At 41.4% G+C, this 24,824-nt stretch overlaps 1 protein-coding gene across 1 annotated transcript in view; it reads right to left on the reverse strand.

Annotated features, from left to right (window-relative positions):
• B3GLCT (beta 3-glucosyltransferase) overlaps positions 1–24,824 on the reverse strand; it is a 135,729-nt gene that overhangs the window by 79,239 nt on the left and 31,666 nt on the right. The window contains exons 3-4 of the mRNA XM_060191657.1: positions 24,548–24,587; positions 13,745–13,854 (exon numbers count right to left, since the gene is read on the reverse strand). Of these exons, the coding sequence (XP_060047640.1) occupies positions 13,745–13,854; positions 24,548–24,587 (150 nt within the window). The remainder of the gene's footprint in view (positions 1–13,744; positions 13,855–24,547; positions 24,588–24,824) is intronic.

Below are 24,824 nucleotides of genomic sequence, written 5' to 3' on the forward strand. Positions count from 1 at the left end.
CTTCCCCAGAGACCCACCCTACTAGGGAAAGAGAGAGGCAGACTGGGAGTGTGGACCGACCAGTCAACGCCCATGTTCAGTGGGGAAGCAATTACAGAAGCCAGACCTTCTACCTTCTGCAACCCTCAACGACCCTGGGTCCATGCTCCCAGAGGGCTAGAGAATGGGAAAGCTATCATGGGAGGGGGTGGGTTATGGAGATTGGGTGGTGGGAATTGTGTGGAGTTGTACCCTTCCTACCTTATGGTTTTGTTAATTAATCCTTTCTTAAATAAAAATAAATAAATAAATAAATAAATAAATAAGAAATTGCTTAATAAGTGAAAAAAAAAAAGATTTACTAAATGAATAAGATAATAGGCTCTTATTTAACACCAGCATAATCAAGTCTCCAGTCGAAAAGATGATTTTATGTGATGATTTAACAACTACCCATCAGTTACTAGAAGAAAAAAAAAGAACTTTTTAGAAAGAATTAAGAATCTAATTGCTCTCTCCTAAACAGAAGTTTAGTGACAGTGACAGGACTCTCAAAAAATGACCTTTGAAAAAAAACACTTCATGCAGCCTCCTCGCCAAGGAAAACTGCTAAACACAGGAAATCAAGGCGTCTCTCTTCAACTTCTGTGAGAGGCTTTTCTCTGCTTCCCTGGCTTATCTGATGGACAGGAGGAGTTTTGTAACTAACAGCCAAGGTCTGACTAATGCTTCTTAAGTTTCCAAAATTTTTTGAGAACAAGCAAAAAGAATCAGTCATTTGTAAGCTTGAGATTCTGCCAGGTTTTTTAATAAAGTTCTTACCAGAAAAAAAAATAAAAAGGCAATAAACTGAGAATTGTCTGTTCTCTTCACAGCTGCCTGGTTTGGGGAATAAGAAGAGTAGGTGGGGAATACTTAAGAGCTAGTCTGGTATCATTTGTTCTAAAGCAGAATATGTAATCCAGCATAATAACTTAAAATTGCACCATCTTCCCTACCACCGCCAAATCATCATCATCATCCTTATAAGCATATCCCACTTCTGAATTTGTTTTTCTTTGTGTGCAGTTTGTCTTAAAACTGGGTTCTCGGGGCCAGGTGGTGGCACACCTGGTGGAGCACACATGTTATAGTGTGCAAGGACCCAGGTTCAAGCCCCCAGTCACAGGGGGAAGCTTTGCGAGTGGTGGAGCAGGTCTGCAGGTATCTCTCTTTATCTCTCCCTCTCTATCTCCCTGTATCCTCTCAGTTTCTGGCTGTCTCTATCCAATAAATAAAGTTCATAGAAAATAGAAAAATAAATAAAATAAAGTAAAAACTTTTTTAAAAGGCTCTTCATGTATTCCTATTTCTCTCCATATTTCAGATCCTACCTTCACTGTAAACTCTGTCTTCCCTTCCTCCCAGGACTCACTCCTACAGTTTTTACTCTCCTGATACCCATTCAAGGCAACTCCACAACCAAACACAGCACTTTCCCTGTGTTCAGGCTCACATTCTCACTTCAAAGCTTTCAAAATAGTACCCAAATCCCTCTTTCACTGTCACCAACTCAAGCACAAGCATTGATTTTTTTTTTTTTTTGCCTCCAGGGTTATCACTGGGGGTCGGTGCCTACACTATGAATCCACTGCTCCTGGAGGCCATTTTTTCCCATTTTTGTTGCCCTTGTTGCCCGTGTTGTTGTTACTATTATTGTTATTGCTGCCACATAGGAAAGAGAGAGATCGAGACAGGAGGGGAAGACAGAGAGAGGTGACAGAGATAGACACTTGCTGACCTGCTTCACTGCCCGTGAAGTGACCCCCTGCAGGTGGGGAGCCAGGGGCTCGAACCGGGATCCTTCCGCCGGTCATTGTACTTTGAGCCATGTGCACTTAACCTGCTGCAGCACTGATTTTTTTTTTTTTTTTAATCTCAGATCCTTTATTGTTTCCAGCCTAATCGTACTCTGAAATTCCTTTGGAGAAAAGCAATGGCTTCTATAATTCCAGGCAGGTGTGAATACTTACTGCACTTCTGAAGCGACAGTCCCTATGATCTCAGTCTGGGGTCCTTTGGTAACTGAACCCCAAATCCCAGGAGGGAAAAGTACTCTCAGAAGATGGCCTCTCCATCACAACATACATACGAGATACACAGTGTTCACCAAAGACTGGGTGCTCTCCTGTCAGGTAACAAACAAAATGAAATAATTTTCATGCACACACTCACCAAAAACGGAAATTTTTCGGTTCAAGAAACAAAAGCTAAGTCATACTTGACACACAGATGCTACGTACATAGCAGCATTTAAAGCAAAATAGGCTGGAGGGTCTGAATTTCTAGGAAATCATCACCACACAAATGTTCCTTAGGGGCTTCTCTCAGCCTCACCTTCACAGGGCTGTTGGGTTGTGCCCCTCTTTTAACTCTCAGTCTTTATAACTTCACATTAACATGTGCAGTGCAAGAGGGAAAACAGCACTTTTTCAAAATCTGTATCTTTGTATCTTAAAAGATTTACCTTTAAAAACTCTACATCTTAAGGGCTGGCATAAGGATCCCGGTTCGAGCCCCGGCTCCCCACCTGCAGGGGGTTTGCTTCACAGGTGCTGAAGCAGGTCTGCAGGTGTCTATCTTTCTCTCCCTGTCTCTGTCTTCCCCTCCTCTCTCCATTTCTCTCTGTCCTACCCAACAACAACAACAATAAAACAAGGGGAAAAAATTAAAATAAAAACTCCACATCTCTCCAGGTGCCAACCCCATCTCCTCATGTCACCATTCAAACATTCTCGACCTGCCAACACCCATGACTAGCGGAGAAGCAATTACAGAAGCCAGACCTTCCACCTTCTGCACCCCATAATGACACTGGGTTCATACTCCTGGAGGCAAAATAAACAGAAAAGCTTACAATGGAAGGGATGGGATATGGAACTCTGGTGGTGGGAATTATATCTCTCTTCTTCTATGGTCTTGTTGATCATTATTAAATACTAATTTTAAAAAATTTAAATGATTGTTCTATTGCCAAGACATGGTTAACTCATCCCCAAAACTGTGCCTTCACAAACTCCAGTTTCTACCTGCCACCCCGACAGTAAATCTTCTTTTTACTAAAAGTAGATATCTGTTCAGTTAAGAAGATACATACAGCATTAGTGGAGTATGCACTTACCTCAGACTGAGAGAAACCTAGCTCTCCTTGACAAGTCCTAAGTTCACCTTCCAGAAACAGGTTCTAAACTGATTTTCCGCCTTTTCCTCCAGCTGGTTTTCTGTGTTTCCCACCCTATGAGACTAAAGTCTTCATTTTTTTATTCTCTCAGGCTTCACAAACGCAATTAGTACTATGTTAACTCATGCTTTTTATATATTTTCTTCTACTTCCTCAACATCTTCAAATACACATAACCAACCAGACAGTGGTGCAACTGGTTAAATGCACACATTACAGTGTGCAAAGACCCAGGTTCAAGCCCCTGGCCCCCACCTGTAGGGGGAAGCTTCATGAGTGGTGAAGCAGGGCTGCACGTGTCTCTCTCCCTCTCTACCTACCACTGCCCTCTCCATTTCTCTCTGTCTCTATTCAATAATAAATAAAATAAAATAAAAAATATATAAAATATTTAAATAGACTTAACTATTAAAAAAATACACATAACCAGGAAGATAGCATAATGGTCATGCAATATGACTTTCATGCCCGAGGCTCTGAAGTCCCAGGTTCAATCCCAAGCACCACCATAAGTCAGAGCTGAGCAGTACTCTGGTAATAAAAATTTTAAGAATTCTATTTTAATTTAAAGATATTTTATCAGTCCAAATACACATCATCTCTCTCAATGGGCCCATGATTGTCTTGAATTGTTCATTTATATGCAAAAACAATTAATGTAATATACATACCCCACTAATATTTTTGGCTATGTATTATATTTATCTTGGATTTTTAATTTGTTTTTTAAATTTTTTAATTATCTTTATTTATTTATTGGATGGAGACAACCAGAAATCAAAAGGGAAGGGAATGATAAAGAGGGATACACCTGTAGCACCACTCCACCACTTGCAAAGCATTCCCCCTGCAGGTGGGGACCAGGGACTCGAACCTGGGTCCTTGTACATTGTAACATGTACACTCAACCAGGTGCGCCACCACCAGCCCCTGGATTTTTAATTTGCGACATGATGTGTAGTCACTTATATGATGAAAAAGTTACTAATTTCCTTATCATTACTCAAAAGACTAGAATTATCTTTTCTGATTTCTTTCTAGCCCTTTGCTCCATCACATTCCAGAATGGTGAGATTGGATGGCTCTGTTAAGTAGAAGAAACAGTTATGACCTTCAAAGTTACTATAAACTGTATAAGACTCGAAAAACACTTGGAAGTAATCCAGCAACAGGTGAGTGGCTAAGAAAGTTGCAGTAGATGAACATAGTGGGATACTACTTAGCTGTTAAAAATGATGAAGTCATCTCCTTTGCTTCATCTTGGATGGATCTCCAAGGAACTGTGTTAAGTGAGGTAAACCAAACGGAAACAAGAAAATAACAGATGATCTCACTTATAAGTGAAACTTAAGGGGGCTGGGCACAGCGGGTTAAGCGCATATGGCGCAGAGTGCAACGGCTGGCATAAGGATCCCGGTTCGAACCCCTAGTGCCCCACCTGTAGGGGAATCACTTCACAAACGGTGAAGCAGGTCTGCAGGTGTCTATCTTTCCCTCTCTCTGTCTTCCCCTCCTGTCTTGATTTCTCTGTCCTAGCCAACAACAATAACCATGACAACTATAATAAGGGCAACAAAATGGGGAAAATAACCTCCAGGAGCAGTGGATTCACCCCAGCAATAACCCCTGGAGGCAAAAAAAAAAAAAGTGAAACTTAAGAAACAAGGACAGAAAGGGAAAACACAAGGTGAAACTTGGACTAGGAGTGGTATATTGCACCAAAGGAAAGGATTTGGGGGGAGGACAGAACAGAGAAGTTGCTGGGGAGCTGGTGCATAATGACAGGGTGCGAGTGGTGAGATAAGAAATACCAATAGTGCCCATGTGTCACCAACTGTACTGCAAGTCCCAATACAATGATTTAGAAAGAAACAACTTCAACACTGGATATCCAGAACGGCAACTTACAATGGCCCAAATTACTCTCAAAATAAGAAAAATAGCTTTCTGTTCAAATAACTATTCTGAGAACAGTACTAAAGTTCCGACAGAAAGCTAGTGCAAGTTCCTGTTTTTATATGCACATTACAAGGATGAAAAATGTTTGCGTTTTTACTAAGAGTGCATTTTAGCACCTTGAGGCAAAACAGGCTCAGGCAATGACTTGCAGAAGCCCAGAAAAGAGTTCAAAGAAGATGCTTCATCACAGAGACCATTAAATTTTTGTACCTTAATTTCTGGCAGATTTTTGCAGTTAAGTGCAACCTGACAGGAGTAATGAATAAATAAGCAGCAGTTCTAGACATCTGGTCGTGTGGGAGGAATAGATATTTTGGGGCTATCAGATAAATATTCAAATGAGGAAGCTTACTGTTTATTCCTCCTCCACCAAGCAACTTTCCTGAATGCTCACAATGGACAAACCAACAGTAAAAATACAAACCATAACCTGAGAGCTTCAGGTGGCACCCAGGAAGCCCCAGACATCCTCTCCCTTGTACGGACTGAGCACACCATTGGCAAGACATAATCAGATTCCAGTTTCAGAACTGACCATACCCTCTGCCACAGTACAGAGGACAGATACCCCGACAGCTTCTGCCTGGGATTTTCCCTTTCCCGGCCTCAATTCAGTTGTTCTTTCTCAGAAACAAGTCAATTGCTTTCTTTTATTGGTTTATCACTGGTTTGCAATCCTACATAACTACAGGGTTGTGGCCTTCCACCTCCAAGACTCACTGGCCTTACCACTGCGGCCCCAGTGTCCTTTCTACCCATGTCTCCAACTCTCTTCTCTTTTCCCTCCAGCCACCACCACAGTTTACATGGGGCCAATGAGTTAGTTTCGGGGTTTGTCAGTTCATTTGCTTTAGTTATATTTTAACGCAAGTTTGAACTTAGTCTAGACTATGGAGTCATACTTGCTTCTAGAAGTGAACCACTAAGCACCGCCCTGCCTGCAGGGCATTGGTTTAATCCCCACTGGTCCACGATGTCTTTTTGCTCCGCCCCCTCTCCTTGTCACACCCTGATTTTCACCAATCTCTTTTCACTCCACCCTCTCTATGTCACATCCTGTTTACATCCTACTTGGCGAGTATATATATATATGGACAGGATTGTGATTACAGTTAATTGAGATGGCTTAGATTGTGCTGCATTCTGCATGAATAAAGAGATATTGCGTACAGCTCAGCCATGAGTCTCTGGTCGTCTGTCTCCCGCCTGTGAAGCTAGCCCGGCACAGAGCCTCAAGCATGAAAGTTACATTGCATACCATTATGTTATCTCCCCAGCCATCCCACTTACCTATTTCCATGTAGTTCCCAGCCAGGCTAGCTCATCATTGTTCCACTTTTTATATACTTTCCTGATGTTAGCTACCAACAATCTCCGACTCTCTAAAATACTACTCTTGAAACTATCTCTACCTTTAATCACAGAGGTGACATAAAAAATCTATAAAGAAAAAAAAATAGGGCACCGGGCGGTGGCGCAGCAGGTTAAGCGCACATGGTGTGAAGTGAGAGGACCGGTGTAAGGATCCCGGTTTGAGCCCCCGGCTCCCCACCTGCAGGGGGGTTGCTTCACCAGCGGTGAAGCAGGTCTACAGGTGTCTACTTTCTCTCCCCCTCCCAGTCTTCCTGTCCTTTCTCAATTTCTTTCTGTCCTGTCCAATAACGATGACAGAAATAACAACAATAATGCTAACAATAAATAATAACAACAGCAACAATAAACAACAAGGGCAACAAAAGGGAAAAAAATAGCCTCCAGGAGCAGTGGATTCGTAGTGCAGGCACTGAGACCCAGCAATAACCCTGGAGGCAAAAAAAAAATCAAGTATAGTTGCAAACTCTAGGAATCTTTCTGACCATTTCAACTACAAGACTTGTTAATCCAAAAATGAGATCATCTAAGTCATAAGAGTACTTTCTCAACTTTGTAAGAAAATTAAATGCAAACGCTAAAATGTTGTAACCACTTTAATACTCTAAACTGGCTTCTTCTATTCTCATTGAGAATTTCAAAATAAGAAAAATAGACTATCTGATAATGAGAGGGAGGTTTCCTTATTGTTCTGGTTCTAGTTCCACTTATCATTACAAAAATTAAATGCCTGGGGAGAGGGTTTTGTTTAATGATAATGCCTAATTACCTGTCTTTATATGTAAAAGCAATATTGCCACCTAGTGGCAAGCTAAGCCAATTACTAGATGGGTTCACTAAGTGAAAACATAGTCAACATAAGCAGAGACTTCCATGGGACTGGGAAATTTAAATAAATGAATTTCCTCTCAAAGTTATAAAAGCTGAGAACAATGCATCAATGAAAGACAGTTTCTCATTCTGAGTGTGTGCTTGACATAACATGCAGTGACATGGGAGACAGAGAAGATCTCAAAGGCAGGACAGAGGCCATACAGAGCAAAGGGCACTACAAGAGAGTCACAGTGGAATATAAAGGAGTACCCCCAAAATATAGTGCCTGTGGGGAAAAAAGATCATCCATAATGGACTGAAGGTACCAACACAGACATGGGAGAGAGTTGGTCAAAATTAAAATAGTAACATTCAGTCTTATATCAGGAGGACATGCCTCACATATGATGACATGGGTTATCCTTGAAGACATTAAGCTAAGTGAGTTAGGTTAGATACAAACAAACAAACAAACAAAACAAAAAACACTATGATTCAACCATGCAGAAGAGGACACAATAGTCTGAGGCAAAATACTGACACAGAGACAGAGCACTATAGCCCAGTCCACACACTCCTGAACCATTTGTGATGGCAACATAAGCTTCCGCTCCCTTAACTCACCCTTAGACTGTCTGCACGAGAGCACTTAAATGTACTTCCTGATTATTTTCCACATTCTCTCTCAAAGACTCAATTAACTGTAAAAGTATAGTTTTCTAACAGCAAATCGTACCCAGATGGTTCTTCTACTCTTCCTCCAAAATTCTGTGGCTCCAATGAGAGAAATAAAATAACCGTTCTGTTTAACATGAGAGAGACTGATAGCATCAACTTAAGAATTAATAACCAATTTTAAAACAGGCACAATAGTTTATTTAAAGAAAATTTTAATGTGTTCAATGTCTCTCAGAAGCAATTCAATGCTATCATTGCATACCCAATATGCTGGAGGGGCGACAGAGGAAAAACAAAAAGAGAAGAAAAGTATTAGTCTTCAAATATGGGTGTGTGTGTGTGTTAGTAAGACATCAAAGGTGGCCATACTATAAGATGAATACAAAGAAATGTCTGGTACAATAGAAGAGAGCAAGGGAAATAAGATAACAAAGTCCATGAATAGTGCTGTTAACAATCACCAAGAATTCAGGTTCAGCACAAATGCTTAGTTTAAAAAAAAAAATCTGAAATTTCCAAGATATATTCTGTTCTCAGAATTCATAACAGACATGCAACATGTAACAATACAAAAAAAAAAAAAAAAGTCTGTGATACAAGGTTGCACAAGACCCAGAAGTAGAACCAGAGTAAGTGACTAACCATCCTGGGTCAAGAAATCACACGGGAAGGCTGCATGCAGCAGGTCAGATAAGGGTCCATAGAGAAACATGGGTAAGAATATATAGCCCGGTGGACAGTTACAGCAATGATAGTCAGCCCCTATCTGTGACACTGGGGGACTGCTACAGTTTCCAAAGCAGGGAGGGGACTCAGTACTCTGGTAGTGAAGACAGTGTACAGCTATAGCCCTGATAGCTCATAATAAGGCAATATTAAAGTTGGTTAATTTTAAAAATGAAAAAATAACCATAAAGAAGATGATGGTGATGAATGATGGTGGTGGTGGTGGTGGTCCACGGCTGGGGAGGTGGCTCATGGCGGAGTACAGGACTTGCATGTACAGGATCCTGAGTTTGATCCCCCACACTGCATATGCCAGACTAGTGCTTGGTTCTGTCTTTCTCTCCTCCCCCCAGTTAAAATAAATGAATAATTGGATATTTTCAAAATATCCAGAAAAAAGAAGAAGATAGGGACAGTGGGTGCCTGACCACAGAGGCATGACTATCATAGCAAGGCAAGCCTCAGAACCCTAAGGAGCTTGATGTGACCAGCAAAGAAGTGCAAGGCAATGAGTGGTGGGGAATGGAGCTGGGGCCCAGGGCCAGGAACTTCAGTTAACAAGCTTTCAACAACTGTCTTAGCAAAAAGCCACGAGCACTGGTGGTCTCCACTGCTCTGCTTGATCTGCACTTCTCTACCTGCCATCTTGCCTCCCATCCTAAAGGCACAGTGAAGAGTCCCTCTCCCCCACCAGCACACTGTCTCCATTCTGAGCTCTTACTGCCCAACTCAGTAAAGTGGAATCTATAACCACCCTCCCTCAGAGCCTAAAGCCAGGGCTAAGCACTCAGTGAGCTTGCCCTAGTTCCTACCCGCTTCAGAGTCTGGCTCTTCCTAAGAAGCAGGTGGTCCCAGCCCTAGGCACCCTCCCAAGTCTCATTTTCCCTAAAGAGAGGAATAATCTATCACTTATATGGCTTCCTACCAAGTGGTAACCACATGCCTTATCCCCACTATACACCGAGAACCGGCAGCATCCTCCTGCCCCAGGAGAAGAAAAGTAAAAGAGGAAATGCAAGTAAAGAAGCAGTGATAACAGGACAGAGTGACGACAAAGCTGGTTGGGCGCAGCCGGCTTCCCCGTCTGCAGGGTAAAGCTTCACGAGTTGTGAATAAGTGCTGCACGTATTATCTCCCTCTCTCTCCACCTCTACCTCCCACTTCCTTCTCAATGTCTCTGTCTCTGTCCAACAGATTACAAACAAAACAGTGACAGCTACACATCTGTACATACACACAAAATCAGTGGACAAGTAAAAGAAATTTGGAGGTATGCACTATCAACTGGCTTTGGTTGGCAAAAAATGAATTCTTCACATTAATGGCAAAGAACACTGGTGTGAATTAAATGGGCAAGATACACATCAAAAGCATGTTAGTGAACCTCTACATGACAATGTCTTTTTTTTTTACTTTTTTATTATTTATTTATTGGATACAGACAGTCAGAAATCAAGAGGGAAGGGGGAGGGAGAGAGAGCGAGACAGAGAGACACCTGCAGCCCTGCTTCGCCACTTGCAAAGCTTTCCTTCTGCAGGTGGGGATGGGGCGCTTGAACCCGGATCCTTATGCATTGTAACATACGCACTCAAGCAGACGTGTCACGACTGGGCCCCCAGAAAGTCTTTCTGTGAGCAAAGTCACAGGTGCCCACAGAGGGAAGCACATCCTAATCCACGTGTGTTTAAGTCACATATACCTGCTGTGGCATCATCACTGATTATACCACTTGGGGTAATCATCAAGGCCCAGTTGAGCTAAATTCCCTACCCTACCCAGCAAATGGCACAAGCCCCTCCAAGCAAGGTTGCTGCCTGTCTGCCTCTCTGAGGAACTCAGGAAAGGTCTAGTAGAAGAAAATCTCTAAAAGTGGAGTTCCTGGGCCAGTGAAATAGCTCACTTGGATAGTGTGCTGCTTTGCCATGTGCAGCCAGGTGTGAACCCAGCTTCAGTGCTATGGGCCTCTCTCATGCTCTCTCTTTCTCTCTGTCTTTATTCAAAATATATAAGTAAATAAGTAAGTAAGTAAGTTGAGTTTCCATACAAAGAAAAAAAAATTAAGACATCAAGCTGCTCTTATCTCCAATCACCAAACAACAAAAAATAATTTAAAAATGGTATTTAAAAGATACAATCTGGCTACTGAATGCAATTTTTCCCTTTCCTTTAGAGAACTCAGGTACTCTACATGGGGCTACCAAGGAATCTGCCCTGGCAAGAGTCTGGGGTGGTCAGGTGAATATTATATGTAAGTATGTGAAGATTAAACACAATAAGCCTTATTCTCAGCAGGGTCTCAGCCCTAAATAGTGTTAAGGCTACTTATTTTTTCAATGCTTTCTTTAGCAGAATGCACCAACAATAGGAAAGCAGTCCATCAAGGCTCTTTGCCTTCTGCCAAAGAGCTTTCACTGCAAAGATCAAAAGATGGCATTTATCTACAGGCCAGCACTTCTGTCCTGAAGGCCACAGCAATGTAGCACAAGAGAGCACAGGGAAATTGGAGGGGAGGGGAAGGTTTTGGCTACAGGCCTAAGCCTATGAAGGTAGATCTTTTTCCTTGACCCAAATCTCTAGCATTATTCAAGACAACATTAGATTCTATCCACAACTATTTTAAACATTAAAATGTACCTGTATGTATGGGTCTTTCCATGATCTCTGTAGGCTATCACATTACAAATCAAGTCACATGTTCAATTAATGAAACACATTTCAAAAACAGATTAAGGGAGGCAGAGAGGAAGCACCCCACTAAGGTAAATGAAAATGTTAATTTCAACATGTAAAAATGCCTTAGAAGATATGGCCAAATATTTCAGCATTAATTATACCTTCTATTTCAAACCCAGACTTTAGAAAGTGATTGCTTCCACTTTCTTTTGTCATACTTTATGGAAAAAGAGAGAGAATCCTATACAATTATACAGTTCTCATAAATTAAAAATTACAATAATTTAAAATAGTATGCTTTACACAAGGCTGGGGATAGCATAGTAGTTATGCAACAGACTGTCATGCCTGTGATTCCAAGATCCCTGGTTCAATCCCCAACCACACCATAAGCCAGAGCTGAGCAGTGTTCTGGCATCTCTCTCTCTCCCTCTCTACCTCATTAAAATAAAATTTAAAAATCTTTTTTAAAAGAGAAAGAAAGGAAATATGATGCTTTGAGCATCAAGAATTAACAAAGGGGTGGTCCAGGAAGTGGCACGGTGGATAAAGCATTGGACTCTCAAGCAGGAGGTTATGAGTTCAATCCCTGGCAGCACATGTACCAGAGTGATGTCTGATTCTTTCTCTCTCCTCCTATCTTTCTCAGGAAGGAAGGAAGGAAGGAAGGAAGGAAGGAAGGAATTAACAAGGGGCAGACAAAATAGCTCACTTGGATATTGTGATGCTTTGCTATGTGCTTAACCCAGGTTTGAGACCAGCCCAACCGCACTGAAGGAAGCTTCAAGGTTGTGGTCTGTTTTATTCTTTATCAGCCTCCCTGTCTCTATTTAATAAATAAATGAATAATCAATTAGAGCATTTTAAATAATTAATAAGAAAATGAACAGGTTCATCTACCAAGTTACAGATGTTACTATGATACCACTCTGACTTCCCTGGGCAGATGCCCTCACTAATGTGTCCTGGAGCCCCGTTTCCCCAGAACCCCACCCCACGAGGGAAAGAGAGAGACAGGCTGGGAGTAGGGATTGACCTGCCAATGCCCATGTTCAGTGGAGAAGCAATTACAGAAGCCAGACCTTCCACCTTCTGCACCCCATAATGACCCTAGGTCCATACTCCCAGAGGGATAAAGAATAGGGAAGCCATTGCCCTCAACTTGGATCAACAATAGTAGAGACTGTTCCACCCTCCGAAGGGAGGCTGGACAACATACTCCGTGCTATACCTGAAGAAGATGGGTCCCAATACTGGGGCAGCTTAGAACATTCTTACTCATGACCACAGAATGTGAGCTCAGATCTACAGGGATGCAGAGGTCACATAGGCTCCTAAGCTGAATATGGGCCCCAGATCACATCAAACCGATGGGGTTTATAGTCAATAATTTTATATACCTTTCCCATATTTAGGAGCTACTCTCTTCCCTGATCGAGTTTCCTGGTCCTTTTTCCAGCCATGACATCATCTCCCCAGACAATAGCTTGGATCCACCTGAATATCAGATGTCAGGCATGGGAAAAAAAGAAAAGAAAACTAGTATAGCCACAGGCCCTTTGGAAAATAACTAAAATATGCCTACTAGCTATCTACAAAACGGAGACACACCCCCCCCCCCAATTCTTCATCTGCACTACTCCAGCGTTTGGGTTCATAATTAGTCAACAACTTGTTTGGCTTTATATGTTGGCTCTCTTTTCAGCCACCAGATTCCAGATGCTAGCATAATGCCAACCAGACTTCCCTGGACAGACAACACCACCATTGTGTCCTGGAGCTCCAATTCCCCAGAGCCCTGCCCCACTAGGGAAAGAGAGAGGCAGGCTGGGAGTATGGATCGACCTGACAATGCCCATGTTCAGCAGGGAAGCAACTGCAGGGGCCAGATCTTCCACCTTCTGCATCTCACAGTGACCTTGGGTCCATACTCCCAGAGGGTTCAAAAATGGGAGGGCTATCAGGGGAGGGGATGGGATATGGAGGTCTGGTGGTGGAAACTGTGTGGAGTTGTACCGCTCTTATCCTATGGTTTTGTCAGTGTTTCCTTTTTATAAATAAAATAAAATAAAATAAAAAGAATAGGGAAGCTTCCAATAAGGGATGGCACACAAAACTCTGGTGGTAGGAACTGTACGAAATTATACCTCTGTTATTTTACAATCTTGGTAATCATTATTAAGTCACTAATAAAAACCTAAAAAAAAGAAAATGAGCAGGAAGAGCTATTCTCTCTTAAGGTGTTCTCTACAGTACAGATGCTTTGGAAAACATAAGTCCATCAAGAGCCAGATGAGCAGGTATCTGACTTCACTGCAACATACCTGTGTGAGCTGTGCAGATTGCTCTAAGATGCTCTTTTTTAATTGTTCTGCTCTCTTTGCATGAAAAGAATTACTTTGACTCTGGATGACAAATACAATTCCTTTTAGATCTAGAACAGAAAAATAAATTATAAAAAAGCATTCAGGTATTTAATTTTAACAGCAAGTGAAATTAACTTAAAAACAAAACTACAAGGCAAGCCTTTACGCAATAAACTCTTAGGGGGAAAAAAAACAACAACAACAACCAATGTATGTACAATTCCAGTGATAACATCTCTCTTTCCTAATGGATCTCCTTAACAGTCTTCCTAGAAGTTAGCAAGTCAGTAAGTTCGCTGTGCTAGTCTGAGCATGGTTACAAAATATGCTTCTGCTCCAGCATCTGTCATAAGGAGCTGACTGCCAAGGTGCACAAATATGAAAGTGTTGAGAATGCTGATCTCCCCCTTGAGGCTGAAAATCCAAAGTGTGCAAGTAACTTAAAACAAATTCTCACATGAGTAGAATGGCCTGTGTTTCCCCAAGTCCCTATGCAGATATCCTAACCCAGAGTAGTTCAGAGTGGGGCCATATTTAGAACTGGATCTTTATAGAGGTCACAGAATTAAACTGAGGTCATTAATATGGGACCTAATTTAATGACTGATGTCCTGAGAGAAAGAGGTGATATGAACCCAGAAGAAAGATGATATACAGACACAGGGAGAAGATGGTCACCTTCAAGCCAAAGAGGGGTCCCAGAAGTCAGCCCTACACATGCCACAATCTTAGTTAGACTTCAACTTTCAGAAATATAAGGCAAATATCTATTATTTGATTCATATAATTTGTGTTACTTTGTTTTAGCAGCCCTAGACAATAAATGCACCACCTCAAAAATGTTCTGAATAGCATCTGGGAAATAGCAGAGTGATTTACACAACAGACTTTCATGCCTGAGGCTCTGAAGTCCCAGGTTCAATCCCCAGCAACTCTATAAGCCAGGACTGAGCAAAGCTCTGGTAAAAAAAGGAAAAGAAGAGTGGGGATGGGGAGGGGGAGGAGCAGAATAGAAGGAGGAGAAGGAGAACATACTGGATGGTCCTTTATAGTGATTGTCAACAGGATTGCATATGTCTTATGAGTTCACAGATCCTGTATATAAGTAGCTCGGTAACCCCTAGCCTGCCTCACAAGCCAGTAAACCAGAATGAAGTCTTATTGACAGAGAAGCAGGGATTTTGCAAGAAGTATTGCATAAAAGCCCAACAACAACATAGATGGCATTTGCCTGGCTATTGGAGTGGGCACCCAGGTAACCAGTTTGTACAAGGCTAGCAGGTAGGAAACCTGACTAGTGGATCAGGCCCACCTGACCAAAGAAGACAATCAAAGGTCTTGCAAACAAAGCTGGATGGCCAGACCCCCATGCTGAAGAAACACATTAGGCATCCCCAGGTTGTGTGCGTGTGCGTGTGCATGTGTGTGTGTAAATAGAAACAGTCATTACCAGCACTCCTCCACCAGATAGGGTATCGTCAGAAGAGCAGATGTGACATGAACTACCTCTAGCCAAGCATATAGCAAGTACATGCGGGGAATGTCTCCACAGTGAGACTTTTCCACTAAAACCTCTACTAGGGACACTAATTCGGTTATTTTCCATTTTTTGTGATTATTAGTGGGTTACAAGATTGTGAGATCACAGTGTATAGTGTTATACCACACCCACCACCAAAGTTCCGTGTCCCCACCATCCCAAAGATAAGCACCATAGTTCTCACAGTCTTACAGTTTATTTGTATCTGTTCCTTTTTCAAGTTCATGTATGTCAGTTCTCTAGAACATGAGTGAAACCATCTAGTAGTTGTCTTTCATCTCTTATTTCGTTAAGTATAATCACCTCCAATTCCATCCATTTTGTCTCAAGGGAGTATATATCTCATAATTTCTTTAGCCAGTTATCTGCCAATGGGCATTCTGGTTGCTTCCACTCTACCTATTGTGAATAATACGGTTATGAACATAGCAGTGCATGTGTCCTTTCTACTTAACGTTTGCATGTCCTTTGCCTAAGAATAGTATTGCAAGATCAAAAGGTAATTCCGGGAGTTGGGTGGTAGTACACTGGGTTAAGCGCACGTGGCACAAAGCACAAGGACCGGCGTAAGGATCCTGGTTCGAGCCCCCAGCTCCCCACCTGCAGGGGAGTCGCTTCACATCTTTCTCTGTCTCCCCCTCCTCTCCCCATTTCTCTCTGTCCTGTCTAACAATGACAACAACAATAATAACTACAACAACAATAAAAACAACAAGGGCAACAAAAGGGAAAATAAATAAAATTTTAAAAAATAAATAAAATAAATAAAAATTTAAAAAGTAATTCCATTTTTATTTGTTTAAGGACTCTCCATACAGTCTTCCAAAGGGTATGCACCAGTTTGCATTCCCATCAGTAGTGTAGCAGAGTCCCTTTCTTTCCACAACCTCGCCAACAGCTGTCATTACCTATTTTGATGTAAGCCATCATTGATGTAAGCCATTCTCGCATAATTGATGGATAACTTAGTAGGACAGAGTATTTGTGGCTGACAATTCTTATCTTTTAGTGCTTTTAATGTCATTGCACTCCCTCCTTGCCTCTAGGATCTATTATGAAAAATCTGATAAGAGCTTGATGGTTCTATTCTGTATGTCAGTTTCTTCCTTTCCCTAGCAACAGCAATATTTTCTCCTTGTCCTTGCTTTAAGATAGTTTTCCTATGGTGTGTCTTGGTATTTGCCATTTTGGACTTGGGAACCTGAACTTTCATTCAGCTTCCTGAATTTCTATGTTTTGAGCATTTCTCAGGTGTGAAAATTTTCTACTTTGATTTCTTTGAATATATAATCTGTTCTTCTCTTCTTCCTCAGGGACCCCAGTAACTCTCACATTTGACTTTCTGATGAATCTGCTATTTCACCAAGAAGTGCTTCATTTTCCCTAAACTTTTCCTCTCCAACAGCTTTAAATTCACCAATTGTGGTGGCTGTATCTTCTAGCAACCTGACTTAGTCTACTTCTAGGTCTGCTATCTAATCCTGACTGTATTCAAAGTGTCCTTCACACACTGTAACTCTGTTTAGAATTTTTTCTTTCTGTTATTTTGAACTCTTGGGGAAATGATCTGAGTTCTTGAATTTGTATCTGTATGTTTAATCTTTTGAATTGCTTCCATACCGAACTCTTATCTCTTGTTTTCCAAGTTTGTGTCTGTCCGGTCATTTATAGTTTCTGACACTGCTATTTGTGTTGTAATAATATTTTTATGCTTCCCCATTGAATGTAGCTTCTATTATTGTACCAGCAGGTAGTGTTGTGGTTACAGTGTAGGATTTACCCCTTTTCAATATTGTGGTGAGGGAGGGGAGATTCTAACACATGTTGCCAGGCCATTTCAATTACTGTGATGCCAATACAGGGTCTCACTGCTGTGTTTCTGGTCTCTGGGGGAAGGAGAGGGGGTAACAGCATGGAAGAATTGCTTTCTCCTGATTGCTCAAAGAACAAGAAAAAATTTATCTACCTGGTTGGGTGCCAGGGTCTGAGTAGCCTACACAGATTAAGTTCTAGCCAGTTTTTCCCCTTAAATCCTGGTGAATCTTATGGGAGTCCATACCCTGATGCTTCTGAGTTCAAAGTTTAAGACCCCAGAAGTCCCTACCTTTCTTCCTCCAACAATATGCTCTGTAGTATAACTACCAAAATGGTACCAGCTGCCACTAAGCACAGCTTCTTAAGTCCTGAGAATCTCTCTCACCACATTTCCATACACTGACCACACTTGCCTATGCCACTTGTGGCTAAGTAAGTTTCTTTAAACACTCAGAGTTGTAAATTGGCAAGTTTTCAGGTGACTGTTTTTTTCCTTGTTGCTTTGCTCTAGCTGATCAGGGGAAAGAAGTGCCAGAGCTGCTAATCCCTGGCCACACCTCCAAAAACTGGATGGAAATTATTTTCCTAAGCAGCTGTGGGGACCTGAATTGGCCACAGGGCTTTAGTTTTTGGTCAGGTTTTTTTCCTTAAACACTGGTGAGTTCTAGTTCAATATCCTTTTGCCTCTGAATTCACAGATTAAGTACCCAAAATGTCCCACCTTCTTGCCTCCAACTATGTGCTTCACTGTATAGCTACTAAGATGGCACCAGCTACACCTGTTAATGGCTTCTTAAGAACTTAGAATGTCCCCTTTACCCCTTTTCTATCCACTGACCACACATGCTTATATCCACCTAGAGCTTAATGAAGTTTCTATAGAAATCCTGGTGGGATGTTGATGGGTTTTTCTGGTAATTTTTCATTAACTAGTTGATCAAGAAGAATTACATGTGGCAGCCACTATTCCATGGCCACACCTCCAGAAGTCACTAATTTGGTTTTAATTCTACCCTATTATGTAGTGCTCACATTTGGTTCTTGATTCCATTTATTTGTCCATGCACTCAAATATTCATATAACAAATAGCTCTACAGAGAGCCATCTAGATCCTAAAAATAACTCAATAGCTCTTTAGTTAAAACTCAATAAAAATTCTAAAAGCAAATTCTGAGTATGATCTGATTCCTTTTCTCTAACAGTTTATACTAACATGAACATTTCACATACCTGGTCCTTTATTGGTGGCACCAGGGCATGACTTTGCTGCTCTTGGACTGACTTTCTGTTTTCATTCATTTTGTTTCAGATAGAGGAAAACATAGAAACAGGAAGGAGCACCAGGGGATATACCTCCATGTGGCCCCCTAATGTGGTGCTGGGGCATCCCTGGGCCAAGGAATGCACACTACCAGGTGAGCTACATGGATAAGACTTAAATGGGCATCTTATAACACAAGTGAAATATAATCATCAACTCACTGCCTCTGAAACATTAACATACCTGACACAGCAAAAGAGGAATTATAAAGACTTGTCTTATTTAGAACAGGATAAATAAACTTGAGGGAATAATTTTTGCAAAATTTAATAAAGTTGAAAATGCCCATTCCCAATGGCCCTAGAATCCCACTATTAGTCATCCTAGAGAGACTCTCACATGTGTGTATAAGAATATATAATAAGAGTGTTCACCGAAAAATTGTGTGAAAGGAAAAACTTGGAAGCAACCCAAATACCCACTAATAAGGTATACAAATTGGAATTGTACATAGCAACATAAATTTGCTGATATTACATGCACAAATCCAAAAGGCTGTTCTAAATGAATCCTGTAGATAGAGCGCTGGGAGAAAGTAAGCTGCAAAGAAACAACTATTTAAATAATCAGTTTGCAAAAATGTAATCACAAATGTGTGTGTGTATACATATATTATGTGAAAATATACATTACCTAACAATGATAAATACCAAATCAAGATAGCAGTTTAAAAGCTTCAGTTAATGATGCTTTATTTCTTAAAATAGATGGTAGACATATAGATAGATGTTCAGTATACTACTCTTGGTAGCTTTTGTATGATCAAAATAGCTCATAAAAAATGTTTAAAGACTATATCCATCTATCAAAGGGTTAATCATGCACTCATTTCAGTAACCAATTCCTGCCACTTCTTCTACCAGGTCAGCAAAGCTCCCACTGTTCTAGTATGTTCTAGTAAACATAATCGTTCTCCCATGCAGGGAAGAGGTTTTGTAAGGGGGGCGGGAGGGATAGTAAATCTTTTCCCTTTTCATGAAATTGAGTTGTATGTTGTGAACTGTATTTGGTGGTTTTTATTTGCTTGTTTGTTTTTGAGCACAGCTTCCAAGAAATCACCACCTCTTTCTCTCTTCTGTATGCTTCCTCACACATGCTAGGCATTCTTTCATTTCAGCAAATATCAGCATCTCTTGTGTGCTAGGATCTAGAATACAAAGATGAATGAGTGCAGACCCAGTACCTAACTAAGTTCCGATGACTGACAAGCCACTGTAAACCAAGCCAGAGCTGAGCACAGGGAGCTAGGAAGCACCCAAGAGTGGGACACATGTAAGGGTAGCCTCTGGAAAGAGATTTCCTGCATTTCCTTAAAGAAGCAGTCATTTCTATCCCCATCAAGATCTCAAGCACATTTTTTAGGAGAATAGAACAAATGCTACAAATGTTTATCTGGAACCAGAAAAGACCTAGAATTGCCAAAACAATCTTGAGGAAAAAGAACAGAACCGGAGGCATCACACTCCCAGATCTCAAACTGTATTATAGGGCCATTGTCATCAAAACTGCTTGGTACTGGAACATGAACAGACACACTGACCAGTGGAATAGAATTGAGAGCCCAGAAATGAGGCCCCACACGTATGGACATCTAATCTTTGACAAAGGGGCCCAGACTATTACATGGGGAAAGCAGAGTCTCTTCAACAAATGGTGTTGGAAACAATGGGTTGAAACATGCAGAAGAATGAAACTGAATCACTGTATTTCACCAAATACAAAAGTCAATTCCAAGTGGATCAAGGACTTGGATGTTAGACCAGAAACTATCAGATACTTAGAGGAAAATATTGGCAGAACTTTTTTCCGCATAAATTTTAAAGACATCTTCAATGAAACGAATCCAATTACAAGGAAGACTAAGGCAAGTATAAACCTATGGGACTACATCAAATTAAAAAGCTTCTTCACAGCAAAAGAAACCACTACCCAAACCAAGACACCCCTCACAGAATGGGAGAAGATCTTTACATGCCATACATCAGGTAAGAGTTTAATAACCAACATATATAAAGAGCTTGTCAGACTCAACAACAAGACAACAAATAACCCCATCCAAAAATGGGGGGAGGACTTGGACAGAATATTCACCACAGAAGAGATCCAAAAGGCCGAGAAACACATGAAAAAATGCTCCAAGTCTCTGATTGTCAGAGAAATGCAAATCAAGACAACAATGAGATATCACTTCACTCCTGTGAGAATGTCACACATCAGAAAAGGTAACAGCAGCAAATGCTGGAGAGGGTGTGGGGTCAAAGGAACCCTCCTGCACTGCTGGTGGGAATGTCAATTGGTCCAACCTCTGTGGAGAACAGTCTGGAGAACTCTCAGAAGGCTAGAAATGGACCTACCCTATGACCCTGCAATTCCCCTCCTGGGGATATATCCTAAGGAACCCAACACATCCATCCAAAAAGATCTGTGTACACTTATGTTCTTGGCAGCACAATTTGTAATAGCCAAAACTTGGAAGCAACCCAGGTGTCCAACAACAGATGAGTGGCTGAGCAAGTTGTGGTATATATACACAATGGAATACTACTCAGCTGTAAAAAATGGTGACTTCACCGTTTTCAGCCGATCTTGGATGGACCTTGAAAAAATCATGTTGAGTGAAATAAGTCAGAAACTGAAGGATGAATATGGGATGATCTCACTCTCAGGCCGAAGTTGAAAAACAAGATTAGAAAAGAAAACAGAAGTAGAACCTGAAATGGAATTGGAGTATTACACCAAAGTAAAAGACTCTGGGGTGGGTGGGTGGGTGGGGAGAATACAGGTCCATGAAAAATGATGAATGACATAGTGGGGGTTGTATTGTTAAATGGGAATCTGGGGAATGTTATGCATGTACAAACTATTGTATTTACTGTTGAATGTAAAGCATTAATTCCCCAATAAAGAAATAAATTTAAAAAAAAAAAGAAGCAGCCATTTTCTGTAGGCTGGGGCTGGAAGGGAGAAGATCAGTGACAGAGAAAGCAGCAGGGATATCACAGAGCCCATAGCCTGCCTTATCTTGCCCGCTTCCCAGACAGGGCAGCCAGAGAGCTGTCAGGCACTTCTGAGAAATGGATGAAAGTTAACAGTCAGTGTTGATGTTAAGAGAGGGAGGTTGAGTCAACCAGATCAGATTGTCAAGGATTCAGAGGCCATACTAAGAGGCTAGACTTGAAATCAATAGCTTTCAAACTGAGGAAGGAGCTCACAGGTCATCAGAACACCCCAAGAGTGGTTCCTATTCAGAGAAAGAAATGAGTATACTGGAGACTCTTAGAGAAAGGGTGGAAACATTTTCCCAACAGGGAGAACAGTGAAGATCTGGGGCACTGAATGGAACTGAGGACCCTAAAAAATATGAACAGGTCTGGCTAAAGAACACGATGCATGGAGGGTGTTACCAGTAATGAGGTGAAAGAGAAAAGGTCTACCATCTCCTATATCCCTGATAATAATGAATGACAGAAAATCAGTACACCCCCTACAGCCCTACCCTGTTCAAGAGAAGAACCAGGTTAGTGCCGTCATACAACAGTTCTTCCTGCAGTTCTTTATTGCAGCACAAAGAAATATTTTCAGACATCCATCCTCAGCCCTCACTGACTGAATCCTCTTCTGGCTGGATTCAGATCCCAGGGCTTATCTTGGAAACTGTCTTCTCTGTTTATGCCACCTAACGATTCAACTCTTAAGCTCCCACTTCTCAGTTAATGAATGAAGTTAAATAAGACAATTCCACTATGTCTTTAGCTTTGTGTTCACACTTCCTAACACTGCCATTTGCCTTCAGCAAACACCGCACAGTGACTCAAGACAGACTGGTAAATGTCTCTCCTCCAAGAATGTTCAAGAAATGTGAACTACTAAGTGGCTGACAATAATGATGAGTCTGACAGACTAGGAAGGGAAGAAAAAGAAATTAGACAAGGATATACAGAAAGGACCAAGGCAGCTCTAATGTTGACAGTAAGCTGCAGAGAATGTTGAAAGAAGGTGACTGAGTCCCTTTAGAGAAAAAAAAGAAAGAAAGAAAATGCTTCTTTGAAGGAGGAGGAAAAAAAAAAATCAAAAGCTCTCTATTTCTTCCACTGCTGAACACTTACCACGTGGCAGCCAAGCACTCTAGTAAGCTTTCCTGATTAGAAACTAGCTAGAAATGTGGATTTCACTGTGCTAATGGTCTTTTGTGCTGTGTTTCTGATGAAATCAGATTAACAAGCAGCTTTATGAGTTAAGGCTAAGGGGTAAATATGCACATATAAATATACGCCCTGCTTTAGGTGGTGAGAAAGTTGTCTCTAGTGAAATCTTGTGATCAGGGCTAGCCTGTCATGGGACCCAGCCCTGAGTATGGTGCGATCATGATCTATGTGCTTATTTTGCTGGGCAGCTGTTTAGTAGCCCCCAGTCCTACAGATTCATATTAAGACTCTGGGAACTAAGTCCCTTGAGTCTTTTCCAGATGAACTGACACCAAGTTAATCATCACTAGATGTACCAATTGCAATTGCAAGGATGTAGATTTTTCCCTACCCAAGGTAAATTTTTTCCTCGGTGCTTTCAAGCTCACATTCCCAACTAAGATTCATGTAGTAGTGATTTACTACAAAGAAACTCTCCAACTTGCATTAACATTGCAGCACCAATGCTCAAACCCACTAGGATAGACAGCAGAGAGAAACGTCTTCATGTGGCAAGGAGGGGCTGAACCATAAAGCATGTTTTAGTATAATGAGGGGAAAGCACTGAGTTTGTGTAACTTCTTAAATACAGCTGTCCTCTAAGCTTGCAGACCCCAACCCATGATGCTATGTTCCCCTGAGTGTTATAGCCGCCCACCTCAGTACTGACCCACCTCTTCATCTCACCCAAAGGGACCTTAGCTGGACTAAGTGCCTCAGAATCCAGAAAGGGAAGGTCTAAAAGGAAAGTAGCCTTTCCCTGTCCAGTTCAAGACCTTCAGTTTAAGACCTTCATGGTCTACCCAAGAATGACTGATAGGGCTAAAGTTCACAGCCTTCTCAGAGGGACCACACTACCCTTCCACTGACAAGCTAGGATGTGTTTTCCACAGAGTATAAAAAGAGTAACATGGGGCTAGGCTATGGCACAGCTGGTTGAGCGCATATAATGTAGAGACCCTATGTTCAAGCCCCCAGTCCCCATACATAGGAGGAAAGTTTCACTAACAGTGAAGCAGTGCTACAGATATCTTTCTTTCTCCCTCTCTATCTCTCCCTTCTCTGTTTCTATCCAAAGTATAAATAAAATTTTAAAAATTTAAAGTGAGTGTGGGTGCCAGGCAGTGTCGCACCTAGAAGAACAAACATGCTACCAACTGCAAAGACCTGGGTTCAAGCCCCTGGTCCCCACCTTCAAGGGAAAGGCTTCATGAGTGGTTAAGCAGTGCTCCAAGTGTCTCTCTTTCTCCCTTTCTATCTGCCCTTCCCTCTCAATTGCTCTCTGTCTCTACCTAATGTTTAACTTAATTTTTGTAAAAAGTGAGAATCAGAATGCATGTGAGTATGATAATAGTGCAGCACGTCTGCAAGTAGTCACTTCCACACCCAAGATTTCAGGATGAGTTTGACAGATGAGGACAGACAGCTTCCCTAAAGAGCACATGGTGTCCAGGGTATCAACAGATCAAAAGCCTGGCTCCAGGGAGAAGAGGTCGTATGCAAAGGCCAAAGCTCATCTTGTGTTCCCACTAAATTCACCCCTTTAGTAACAGAAAACATGTCTCATTTGCCTCTGTGGCCCCTGCAGTGTCCCTCTTACACAATATCTGCTCTTACTGGAAACTCGGTAAGTAATGGCTGAGGAAATTACCAAGTCCAAGTACTAGCTGTTACTTCAGTACCTATCTCATGCTAATATGTCATTCTGAAAAGCATTTTCCTTTCATGATTATGAGGATAATTACTGGGCTGGACCAAAGATAGAATATTTGCATGACAATATTTATTCCATCACTGAAATCTGAAAGAATGATTCACTACACTGGCATTTAACTGACAAGAAATATACCAAGAGATATATTCCTAGGCCTAAAAAAAAAAATTTTTAATTGTGACTTACCTATGTCATTTTTCCTTGATATTTCACTTTTCTCCAAATTCTGCATTTTAAACAAAAGGAAAAAATAAGTCTTATCACATTATAAAGTCAACAAAATACCATATAAATATGTATAGAACACATTAACATTGGGGGGGTGGCGTGAGGAGATGCTAGAAAGGAGAGCTTAGAAATGCTTCCCTGGGCTGAGGAGACAGCATAGTGGTTCTACAGAAGACTTTCATGCCTGGTTCTGAGGCCCAGGATCAATTCTCAGCACCACTATAAGCCAGAGTTG

Source organism: Erinaceus europaeus, chromosome 5 (assembly GCF_950295315.1).
Source record: "Erinaceus europaeus chromosome 5, mEriEur2.1, whole genome shotgun sequence".
Lineage (NCBI taxonomy): Eukaryota > Metazoa > Chordata > Mammalia > Eulipotyphla > Erinaceidae > Erinaceus > Erinaceus europaeus.